The sequence below is a fragment of the Spea bombifrons genome, chromosome 4 (genome assembly GCF_027358695.1).
Source record: "Spea bombifrons isolate aSpeBom1 chromosome 4, aSpeBom1.2.pri, whole genome shotgun sequence".
In the NCBI taxonomy this organism is placed as follows: domain Eukaryota; kingdom Metazoa; phylum Chordata; class Amphibia; order Anura; family Pelobatidae; genus Spea; species Spea bombifrons.
The window spans coordinates 99,075,199-99,087,612 of NC_071090.1; the positions used below are offsets into that span (position 1 = coordinate 99,075,199).

Consider the following 12,414-nt stretch of genomic DNA (forward strand, 5'->3'; position numbering starts at 1 on the left):
ACAGAGCCTGTGAGTTTGATTCCCTGGAATATGCAGCATATAGAGGGCGCTAGAAATGCAACCCTTCCCCAAAACATCAGCTCTTACCACAAAGTCACCAAGAAGCAGTTACCTCTGCAAAACACAGACAGAGGGACTCACGAGGTCCACTGACATTTGTGGGTGGTAGGAGCTCTGGTGACTGCTGCTCTGGGTCAGGATAAGTGACCGAGGATTAAAGATCCATTTCACATAAAGCAAAGATCACTGAATCTATACGAAAGCGAGATCAGAAATTACGCCCCTCCATCCCACGTAACACGTCTTCATTAACATACACACACATTACTACACTGCACATATGTTGCACTGCAGCATTTACTTTTCTTCCGATCTATCGTTATTAACAGGATTGTCAGCCCAGCTTGCGCCGGGCATCAAAAAATTGGTTGAAACTCATGGTTGTTCCTCTCCACGGAAATCTTTAGTAAAAGGCGAAAGATTTATTCGATCTGAAGAGAAACCAGCGTATACCAAATAGTGCAGCCGGGGAGGAACCCGACTACACACAATATTCATTTATATTAAGGCGGGCTAAATAACTGCAGCGGCATCGGCAGCTTAGTTAATATATAAAAATCAAAACTGCAAACTCAATATAAATTAACAGAAATCTGTACGTATTTAACGGGTTTTACATAAAATAGAATTCAATACGCGCCTACCGTAACGCGGTGCACTGTGGGTATTTAAATGAGGCAGACAACTGGATGTCTAAAAAGGCGTCAAAACACTAGGTGGCGCTGTTGCTCATTGACCATTGCAGTCCTCATAGAAGCCCGTGGTGGGGATTTTATTATCTCTGTAAATGCGTTAACTATTCATGCGCTGGCCAAGTGAGCGAGGCATTACAAACAAAGTGATGCTTAACTCTTTGATGCCAAAACCAAATGCATAATTATTACTAGTCTTCATTATTCTGAACTTTGACAAAAGTGTAAAAGTGACCGTGTGGGAACTTTGTATTCCCGGACAAACCTTATACTAGTTTAAAAAAATGTGACTAGAAACCACCTTTCAGTAGAATAATGTTTTTGGACTGTTGCTTTACTGCTATTGAATTATGAAGGGGCATTTCCTGCTTTTTATTGTCTGGATGCGGGACCCGATAGCAAACTCAACCTGAAAATGTCAATTTACATTCAATTAACTTGTAATGAATAACCCAAATACCATTAAACATCAGAAGATTAATTGCCTTAATTCAGAGATATGATGCAAGTGTAAAACTATTTCTCTTAGTTCCCTGGGTATGTAAGAATAACGGTTAGTGTCCCCTGCTCAATAATCAATGACCCATGTTCCAAATCAGAAGCCAGGCAAGGATGGAATTCCATGACTTTTAATTAACCAAAAGTGTAAATTTTCTATAAGAAAAATTTCTCCTAAATGCACAAATCGTGCTTTGATCAGCTGACCAGGCATTCTTTCCTCGGAAGTGCTCACAATCTATCGTTCTGTGTTCCAGGTCAGGATATCTTCCTTTGCGGGTTTGTAGGGGCGCTGAACGGAGCTGTGGTCTGCGCCTCTGAAATCCTGGGCAGAAATATTTATTTAGATCTGCTCAGTTTGAGAAAGAAGATTATACACAACCAAGACAGAAAATCGGAGTGATTAGAGATCTGATCACAAAGACGAGTGGCGTGATATGGAGAACGGGATTTGGATGTGGCATAAGGATAGTAATTTGCCAATAAAATCCCCCTTACTCATATTCTTCATCAGCTATTCACATTATTTGCCATACCTTTGAACGGTTACTGTTTAAAGAGACCAAGCCCTGTATCCCATTCCAGATGTAACACATTATTCCATTACCTTACATGTTTATACATCTTTGGCATTCTTATGCAAAAGCTCAAATTATATCACCATACCAAATAGAATACTGTCATAAAGTGCCTTGGAAATCCACATGTGATAAATTGCATATTCTTAATACTGAAATTCTTTAAACCCGGTGCTATTCTCTTAGCATGTGAGTTTTTCTTAAACAATAAGAGTAGATCAAATTATGACCGTGGGTCGGTTATATAGAGGGAGACTTTGTTAAAAGTTCTCAAAGGAGTATTTTTGTAGTGATTCATGTGACATTTACTAGAATGTGAAAGCCTTGTTACTCGATACGTCTGATATTCTGTACATACGCTACAGACTAACACAGTAGGTTTCACTCTCATTAAATATTTTGTCCATCCTTTCACAGTACGGTATGTTTTCTGTTCGCTGCCTAAATGCCATTTTAGTACAAATTATTTAATTAAGAACTATTTTAAACATTTGTACAGCTCTTTCTGAATAAATGACGGTGTCTACATGCTGTGTGTCATTCGCTTACTACAGTCCTTAGTTCATGTAACTGTTGCCAGGGGTTTACAGAAATATGGCATTTCGTATCGGTTATGGCTCCCGGTAGATATACCCAAAGAATCTCACCCGGATCCCTGGAGAAAAAAAGAATTGCATGGCTGCATAATGAGAGTAGGGATTTGTCATGAAAGAAAACACAATTACTTTAATACACATGGAAATCACTATTTCCATATTTTGTTTTATTTACTTTTTTATATGTGAAAATTTGTAAGAAATACCAATAACAAAAGTTGTGGCGGGTAATGGTGATGGAAAACCCTTTATAAGTACAGCATTGTACCGTACAGTACCATTGTACTTCGTAGTCCTTCCCTGCAAGGAGAATGTTTAAGTTCTCTCACTGTATTAGCCCTTGCCACCTCTGCTGGGATGCTGTTCCACTTGTCTACCTCCTTGCATGATTCCAGACGATGATGTAGTCGTTAAGCATGTCCTATCAGGTGGTTCCTAGAAAAAAACATGTTCTGGGAATAGTCCATATAGAATACAGCGATGGACGAGGAACGTCTGGCAGCATACAGAGGGCGCCAGATATGCAATCCTTCCCCAAAACATCAGCTCTTACCACAAAGTCACCATGAAGCAGTTACCTCTGCAAAACACAGACAGAGGGACTCATGAGGTCCACTGACATTTGTGGGTGGTAGGAGCTCTGGTGATTGCTGCTCTGGGTTAAGATCAACAGCTCTGCGTTTTAAAAATCAATTTACCATAAAGCAGCGACCACTGAATCTATATGGTAGCAAGATCAGAAACTACACCCCCTCCATCACACATAACAAGCCTTCACTACCATACACAAACACGGCTATTCCGTACACAGACTTCAATACATTGCTTTGTTCGTTCAATCTATTTTTATAGACAGGACTGTCAGCCCAGCTTGCGCCAGGCATCAAAAAATTGGTCAAAACTCATGGTCGTTCCTCTCCACGGAAATCTTTAGTAAAAGGCGAAAGATTTATTCGATCTGAAGAGAAACCAGAGTATACCGAACAACACAGCCGGGGAGGAACCCGACTACACACAATAATCATTTATATTAAGGCGGGCTAAATAACTGAAGCGGCATCGGTACTTTAGTTAACATAAAAACATCAAAACTGCAAACTCAATACATAGTAACAGAAATCTGTACGTATTTAACGGGTTTTACATAAAATAGAATTGAACATGAGCATAATGTGACGCGGTGCACTGTGGGTATTTAAATAAGGCAGACAAGTAGAAGGCGTCAAAACACTAGGTGGCGCTACTGCTCATTGAGCATCGCAGTCCTCATAGAAGCCCGTGGTGGGGATTTTATCTCTGTAAAGAGCTCTGCAGCCCGCCTATAATGCATTAACTATTCATGCTCTGGCCAATTGAGCGAGGGATTACAAACACAGGGATGCTTAACCTTTTGTGTGCCAAAACCAAATGCATAATTACCCCTAAATCATCAATCACCAAAACACAAAGGCTCAATATTGACCTATTTAACCCCTATAAAAGGCAGTTGGGGTGGGACGTATGCATGGCCGGTAGGGGGTTGTAAGTAAAGTGTAAAGGAAACAAAGCCAGTTTACGGAAACCCCTTATCTCGGGGCTTGGTTATGGTCAAATTTCATTTCCTGATTAGTGATAAACTAAGTATGGAAACCCAGAGGAGCCAAGGTAAGTGAATGTGGGTGAGAGGGGTAAAAGGTGCGCTGGTCTCATTGACTACACATACACATACACATACACATACACATACACATACACATACACATACACATACACATACACATACACATACACATACACATACACATACACATACACATACACATACACATACACATACACACACACACACACACACACACACACACACACACACACACACACACATACATAAACAGTTTATACGCTTTATCTATGCTGTTGGTGATTGTGTTCTGCATTGTACTGTGTCGCATACTGTATGATATAGAATAAACCCACATGATAACAACTGTAACAATCAGATATGAACTATAGCAGGTTATTGTGATGGAGATAATAGACTGTTGTGCCCAGGCGTTGCATCCAATCACATGATATGAATATAAAAAAGTAATACAAGCTAAATAAGTTTCTAAATAAAGATCTAGATTTCAATTTAAGTGAGTCTCTTCACTGGCTGTGCATCATGGGAGATGTAGTCGAGATGTAGTGTCCCCCGCCCATTTTTTTCCCAGGACACATCTAACATTTACATCTACAAAGTGCATCCCTGCATTATGGGGAATGTATAATCGTGATTAGGGGATTGACGTCTTTCATTCAGTTCTTACATAGAGTAGCGCAGCACTATAGGTGGTGGCAGGCCCAGACTAGCACAGCGGGAAAATGCATTATTTCTTATACAGACCAAAAATCCTGTAGATTGCAAGCTTGCGAACAAGGCCTGCTGAAACTGTTGGCACTATATAAATTAAAGATAAAATATAGTAATAGTAATAACAATGCTAATAGATCAGTGCTGTAAGTGGGAAGGTGCATGGTGGGAAATTATGTTCTAAATGGTCAAGGAACATTTTTAAATGACCTGCCTTATAAGCTTTGAACACCAAAAATGCATTAACACCACCAACCAAACAAAACAAAGATACAAACTAGCATGGTTTGGCTTAGCTAGAAGAATGGGAACAAATGAAAGGGGTTAAAATGAGCCATTTTCTCTGGTATCGAGCATGATGTATAAGTCCAGCATTGGTATAGCATTAACACAGAATGGGGGGATAATTTCCACAGGACTTCATTAATTAAACAAAAAAAAACACTATAAAAGGGATAAAAATTGTATGCTTTAAAGTCGATGGTGTTTTAATTAAAAAAAAAGAACAAAAAAAAACACACACAAACACAAATTTAATACATAAAAAAAACAATAGTAATAAAATACTTTAAATTGTCAATAGTACACTTATCTTTATTCCTGTATTATTGGGAACACAATCTGTAAACCATTTAAACCCAAGATAAAGGTTGATCCAGTGGGTTTCCCACCTGCTCGGGAAGCGACAGCGCAATTTTATTAGAAAAGTAGAGCAGTCCGAGGTCTGTCAGCTGTTATTGAACTACAAGAACTGGAGGGTTCCCAGCTACTTATAAATGATATGTATGTATGTATATATAAGTCATAAGGAGCACAAACATAACATGGAGAGTAAAAGAGGTAAACAGAAAAAACAACCAAACAGATTTCCTGGGGGGAAAAACCCTCAATGAATTAGCACATATTGATACTGGAAAAGCCCAATATCTGAAAGAGTTTGCAAGCTACCACATCACCCTCCCTGTCCTAATCGGATCTATTTTGGGCAACTCAAAGACTGTGGGGGCTGTTTTTCCTGTGCAAATTTCTGATATCATAAAGTGATTCCTTCCAAATCACAAGCTGGAATCTCTTCCAATGGATTTTTAAACAGGTTAAAATAAACTGGTGTTTTTGTAACAAAACAAACGTGAACCCTGTAAACTTTGTCCAAAAGAAGGACCCATGAGCTCCAGTACTTGATCCCATTTAGGTGCAACGTCTTAGAACTGCACCGCTCCTGGGGATATATTGAACATGGAGGGGTCAAACGTTTGCCCTCTGAATGGCGACCCTTCTGCATCCCATCCCTTCTTCAGCATGTCATGGACTTTCTGTTAAGAAAACAAACAAGACATTCAAGATTATATATATATGTGTGTGTGTGTGTGTGTGTGCGTGCGTGCGTGTTGTGTATTTGTGTCATAGCAACATGGGGGTCTGGATGTAGGCGAGAGAGACGGCTGTTGTGTAAGGTCAATGTATGAAATGTACAGGAACCGCCATTAACAAAACTGTCTGCGTTATAGAACATAAAAGCATACCATTTCGTGGCTCTGGGGCTTCCCTTGTAGCTTCTGGTGGTAATCAAACGTGAGCCGATCCAAAACGGCGTGCTCCTCGTCGTCCACGGTTGCCATGCTCCGTTCCTTATTGATCTTGTCGATGTCTATTTTCTCCTCCCCCTCCAAGACGGCGTTCCACCAGTACTCCCCGCACTTGCTCAGGCTAATCTGTAGGAGATGCACACCTATGACTCCCTGTGCTATATAAAAAGTTGAGGTTTCTGTGCAGACTTTTTTTAAACCAAGCGAAATAGCCAAAAAAGGGAAGGCGGTTATTCCATGCAAGAAATACACACTTAGGATCCTCAGACTTTAAGATAGAAAATAGGAAGGTACATTGGGATCATTGCTTGGATCAATGCATAACACCCAGTAGAAAAAAAAGTTTACAAAGGATCCAGAAAACCAGACATTAATCAAGAAATGGCAGCATTTTCTTATGCGTCTCTTGTGGCCTAATTTGGAGCTTCGGACGGAGAAAAAAAATTGCCGTAAGTGAGAGCAGTGAGATGCAGAAACACTGATCTCAATTCTGTACAGAACGGATAGAAGTATCTACCTAGGGCAAAAGAGTGTAAGTATGTTTACACCACTGCTTTTAAGCTGGGCTGTGAAAAAGCTACACAGAGACCTCTGACAAGGAATATCCGACATCCCAGGCCAGCTGGCAGCTTCGCAAAATCAGTGGCACCGAGCAAGAAAATCCATGGGGGCATCCAAAACAGTAATGCAATGTGTGCACAGGGCAAAGGGTGAGCGTTAAAGACATTGTAAACAATATGTGATAACTGCAATATTGCTGAGGATTTGTGTATGGCAACCCCTACATTGGGTTTATTTCTTTCTAGCTATTGTCTCAAGTTTTTATCGAGGGCCCAGCACAAGAGGGGCTCAGATGGCCCTGTATACCAAATGGTTAAATCAGTAACATCGATCTCACTGATTTAACTATGCATTGCGCAGGGTCCACTGAACCCTACCTGCAGGACATACTTGCTGGGTTTATCATACATGCTTATATCAATGATACGGAATGTTTACATTTACCGGATTAATTGATCTCAGTGTCATTAAACAATTCATAATATTAGAAACCCTCCCTCATAGACCCTCATATTACCAGTATACAGTTCAGACCCTTATATTACCAGTATACAGTTTAGAACCTTATATTACCAGTATACAGTTCAGACCCTTATATTACCAGTATACAGTTCAGACCCTTATATTACCAGTATACAGTTCAGACCCTTATATTACCAGTATACAGTTCAGACCCTTATATTACCAGTATACAGTTCAGACCCTTATATTACCAGTATACAGTTCAGACCCTTATATTACCAGTATACAGTTCAGACCCTTATATTACCAGTATACAGTTCCCGGGCTCCAGGCTCCAAAGGGAGGTCTCTGCGTTTATTTTGTGGGTGAAGTTTCCATCCATCAGAGTGTGTTCCCCATCCTTATCCCTCACCTTCACACAGATAGACGTACTGCGGAGGTCCACGGACACCTAACGGTGACGACAGAAAGCAGGGGGCGATATGATATCACGATATGACAATTTCAGAGGTTTTCTGTACCTAGATATTTCTATTTCCTCTTCAGCCTTTTTCTGTTTCAGATTTTCTGAATGCGATGGCAATCATTTTTGAAGAGTATATACATTGCTATACAATTTATTTGTGGAAATAGTTTTTCTGGGCACTGTCTATTTAAAAAAATGGTGATTAAGACAGAGCCATTCTATTGTTTACCACAAGGCAGTATGATAGTCAGGGTGTTTGGACCAAATACCAAACACATACAAATAGCTAATATGAAGCTGCTTTGAAGAAAAAAAAAAACCCCAAAATATTTTTTCAAATGTATTTGGTGGATGTACCCCTTTAATGGTGACATGACCCCAGAACACTATTTATTGTGAGTATATACGGGCAATTACGGTCTTTATTTGGTCTTTTTTATTCATTTTATTTATCTTTTGTATGCAAAGGAAACTGCTAACCTTTTTGGAGTGTCTTTCACAATAGGGTGCCCATGGAATTCTCCATGAGGTTTGCCAAAAAAAACTAATTCTAAAACATTCTAAAAACAGAATGATGAGCAGAATATTCCACAACACTTGATTTCTATAAATATGACCCAATATTGACTGCATGTATATTCCACCAGGAAGGCTACCGGCAGTGGTCTACCTGACCTTTGAGTCAGAACACTGTCCTTTTCAGAAAAAGATGCATACAAACTTCATAAATGTATTTTAAAAAAACCTATTATTTTGGATAAGGTACAGCACACCATTTAGCTTGACTGGGACATAAGGTAGGAAGGATTAACTGTTCAGTGTGTGGGGGTTCAGTGTGGCGGTGTACGCAGTAACAATCCTCGGGGATGTTCATATAAAATTCTCCAAGTGATAGAAACAGAAATGTAGGAGGATGATTGGTAAAACATTCTGTAGCAGAACAGGCTTTGAACGAGTGCATCAGGCATCAATATGTTACGAAGATCCTGCAGGGAAATTATATTTATACTAATCATTTAACTGAACACAGCTGCTGTTCTAACAATACACAGGCCCTTAACACTGACGCAGTCTGCTTCCATATTTTCATTAGTCTCTACCACCCTCTGCTGAAAGTCCAGGCTCTGCATCCCACACATCTATGCATATATTTTACAGAATCGGGCTTCAGCTCCAGAAAGTAATCTTATATATATATATATACACATATACACACACACACTTTTTTTTTTTGTTTTTTACAAAATGTTGCTGCCAGTTAGATTGAGTGTCAGATGAGGTCACATCTTAGAAAAACTATACAATGCCCTGGGTAAGTAAATCTATAAGTCATAGCATTCTGTATAGGGTATTTTTACAAGCTGAAACATGGTCTCACCTGTCTTCCTTTAATCACATCTTTAGGCACTGGGACTTTTATTTCTATGTCTGTATAATCCTGAGACCACAAGTAATTCTTTCTCACAGCTCCATTATAACTGTCTGGGTTTGTCTGAAAATCCTCATGGACACTAATATTTAAAATAAAAACAAAAAATATAGACCTTATTAGATTAGATTCGGTTCGCACATACACATTGCATTGCATTTATAAAGCACCAACAGATTCTGCGGTGGTATTACAATCGCATTCATTGACGATATACAATTTGACAATAAGATTAAGGTATGCTAAGACATACGGACACAGAAGCAGAAGGAGGCCTGCTCCTGCTACCTTGCAATCTATTAAATTGTAATGGATCAAATAGACTGATCACCATGGCAATAATCAGAATCACCCAACTACATCAGATAACCAGTGTTTAAGAATTAAGTTACACCACCGTGTAAAAAAGAAATGTTTTCAAGAATACTTTGGATGGATGGTGGAATGCCTAATGTCATTCTCAAATATAAAGAGTTATTACACAAATTACCCCTCCAAGTTACTAAATAATATAATGTAATATATAACGGGCAGAAAGCAATATATGGTGACGTTCTACTGCAAGAAGGGTTAATGTGACCATGTAGAATACATAAATCAATGACATAAGAAAGTATTATAGGGATGGCCCTACCGATGAACAATGCGTATTAAAGTACTTTGTAAGTATTTAACTAAGCATTCTTCATCAGTAAGGGGAAAAAGCCACACACTTTCCCGTGCTGCAGAGGACTGAGCACCGCATTTTGTGCCAGTTTTGGCCAATCAACGGCAAGGAGCGCTCATACGTCCTGCTCATGATGATCTTGTTAGACCCCACCACACCCCAGGACTGGCTGGCAATAAATATACTGTCCACCCATGCATGTCTGGCCGATCGCCTGCAAGCCAAGCAACAGAGGGAGCGGGAACACGTTCTTAATGCATAGAAGAAGATTCTCACGAAACCCTTCATGCACTTACACTGGGAAAATAAAACAGTAGAAAGATTACCCTGACTTGAAGCGCATACAGAAAGAAAGAAGGTAAAAGATGCTTCCATAATATTAGCTATAGTTTACTTGTCAGTTGAAGCTGCTGCCTCTGTGCTGTTCACATTAGCGTCTGTTCCCTCTGCTTTCCCTTCAGTTTTCTCTAGTGCTGCTTCAGCAGTTGTCTTCTCCTGCTCCATCGTTCCTTCTTCCTGTGGTGCCTCAACAGTGACTTCTTCCACTGGTGCTGGCGCCTGCTCAATCTCTGCCTCTGCCTCCTCTTTCTTCTTCAGTCTGTCCTGCAACTCACGCACTCTCTGCTCATGGTCTTGTATGGCCAGTCGCTCAAATGTTTTGAAGGTCTGGGAAAGGAAAAACGTTATTGACTCGGGGGCTCCAAACCCTGGAACTGCCCATCCTAAAAACCAATTACTCACCTTCAGCACCATATTCTGTGCAACACCTGGTGGGAATCCCAGGCGATCCTGTGGACTCAAAAGCAGTCTGTAGAAGTCTGTCTTGCGGTACAAAAAGCCAAAGTAAACATTTAAAAAGTCTTGGATGTTTCCGACATGTTGCAGAATTCCCAGCAGAGCGTGGTCGTAACGGTCTGTTAGCTCTGGTTCCATCTCAGCTCTCTGCAAATACACGCAACTGTGGTTATGCACCTGTATATGCATCTATATGGATATTATATTTTGTTATGTACATTAAAGCTATACATTTCCTCCACCCTTCTGTATTCTGCATGGACTTCTGCCCATAAATCAATGTTTCTTTAATAGGTTACAGTAGCTATCCAGTTTTTTTTACTGTTGATCACTACGGATGACTTCCTTACTAATTAAGATAATAATGCGGTCTCCTAAAGGACTCAAAACTTAACCCAGTAGATCGAAAGACCACAAGAACACTCTTCTCTGTCTGTTAACGCACATTAATGTCAATTTAAAAGTACCTTTGCTAAATATTTTTATTCTTCCCCATTGTAACAGCGCTACGGAATCTGCTGGCGCTATATAAATGAATATAATGTGACGTACTGCAGAATACATTGCTGCTTTGAAAAAAAGGGGGTAATAAATCAATATTTATTACAGCTAGAGAAGCTTCATTGCGCTAAAACTGTATGAACATGGCTGCTCTTTAAAGGGGGAGAGAGTTTACCTACACACAATGCTAACCGCTAGCAAACATGTATGTAAAAGGTCATATCACTAGAGGGGCTGCGCGCACACGCCAATCACATACATATACATTTGCTCACAGTTTACATTAGCACAATGTAAAGGGAAAACGTATGGTAGGTCAACGGCTGTCATGCTAGCTTTGATTTCGTGAGTAATAGAAGAAGAAGCTACTATTAAAACAAAATAACACAGTGGTGTCTTGGCCATGACTACCAACGACTGGAACAAGCTCTACTAACACTATGTAACCTTCATCAACGACTGCGCCCACTCCCATCACAGGAATCCCTATTCCTACTGAGGGTTACACACCTTTAGCCTTTATATCGCGATACCACCCTACTGTCAATATTCCGATGTACATGCAAATTGTGCCACTCACTGTGTTCACCCCGGTCTCTCCACCTGGAGAACCACTTCCTGTGTTATCGGTTGACAGATCACATCCGCTTCCGGGTATTGATTATGCTACAAGTGTCTTTTGATCCTAATAAAACATGGCCGCTGGCGCATCACGCCCACAGTTTTCGTAACAGTTCTGCGCCGTCATAAGCTGCTCGTGTAGAAACAATGCCAGACTTCTAGTGTTCCGAAGCAAAACGGTAATGGCCGAGGAGAAACTCCTTAGCGCATAGTCAATTAGTTATTTATATTTCTAACCCTAAAACTACTAAAAAATCAATAATTTGTATACCTTATTGAAAATGCAATATTTGAAAGACCAAAACCGTATAGCTCCCAACTATCCCTTTATAGCAGGGTAGTCACTCTTTGGGTTTGTCTTTTTTTCCGGCAGCATAAGATGTGTATAGAAACAGCAGGGTAAATGCTTACAGGATTATTCTCCAGGTCGGTATCAATAGGTCACAAAGATAAGCCGAACCCCTCATTCGGGACTCGTAACTACATCTGTAGGACATCTGTCCTTCTTCGGCCCTTCGGCCCTTCGTAATACTGGTAGGCGTGATACATCATTAACGTATAGTTGGAACC

The 12,414-nt window shown here is 40.1% G+C and overlaps 1 protein-coding gene and 2 non-coding genes across 5 annotated transcripts; all 3 read right to left on the bottom strand.

Annotated features, from left to right (window-relative positions):
• Positions 1-396: 396 nt before the first annotated feature.
• Positions 397-511, bottom strand: LOC128492945 (U5 spliceosomal RNA). Its single transcript, XR_008354155.1, has one exon. It is a non-coding gene; the product is annotated as a U5 spliceosomal RNA (small nuclear RNA).
• A 2,776-nt stretch (positions 512-3,287) lies between these two features.
• Positions 3,288-3,402, bottom strand: LOC128492944 (U5 spliceosomal RNA). Its single transcript, XR_008354154.1, has one exon. It is a non-coding gene; the product is annotated as a U5 spliceosomal RNA (small nuclear RNA).
• A 1,927-nt stretch (positions 3,403-5,329) lies between these two features.
• On the bottom strand, positions 5,330-11,865 carry NUDCD3 (NudC domain containing 3). 3 transcript variants are annotated; one of them, XM_053462833.1, is made up of 7 exons: positions 11,804-11,865; positions 10,669-10,869; positions 10,322-10,593; positions 9,210-9,342; positions 7,673-7,816; positions 6,280-6,468; positions 5,330-6,069 (listed from the first exon to the last, which is right to left on the bottom strand). In XM_053462833.1, exons 2-7 carry the CDS (start codon positions 10,858-10,860, stop codon positions 5,959-5,961), a joined length of 1,041 nt encoding a protein of 346 aa, XP_053318808.1. In that variant the 5' UTR covers positions 10,861-10,869; positions 11,804-11,865; the 3' UTR covers positions 5,330-5,958. The 3 variants fall into 3 exon arrangements, with proteins under 3 accessions (XP_053318808.1, XP_053318809.1, XP_053318810.1); XM_053462834.1 differs by having other exon boundaries at positions 11,734-11,837; XM_053462835.1 differs by having other exon boundaries at positions 11,784-11,832.
• Positions 11,866-12,414: the final 549 nt, after the last annotated feature.

What these genes read in the sequence shown, in the direction of transcription:
- NUDCD3 (XM_053462833.1), bottom strand. Translation starts at nt 10,860, where the DNA reads ATGGAACCAGAGCTAACAGACCGTTACGACCACGCTCTGCTGGGAATT. An exon ending in ATGTGATTAAAGGAAGACAG is followed by an intron (nt 7,817 to 9,209) that starts GTGAGACCATGT and finishes CGTCACCGTTAG; the next exon opens with GTGTCCGTGGACCTCCGCAG. An exon ending in AGCCCGGGAACTGTATACTG is followed by an intron (nt 6,469 to 7,672) that starts GTAATATAAGGG and finishes CATCTCCTACAG; the next exon opens with ATTAGCCTGAGCAAGTGCGG.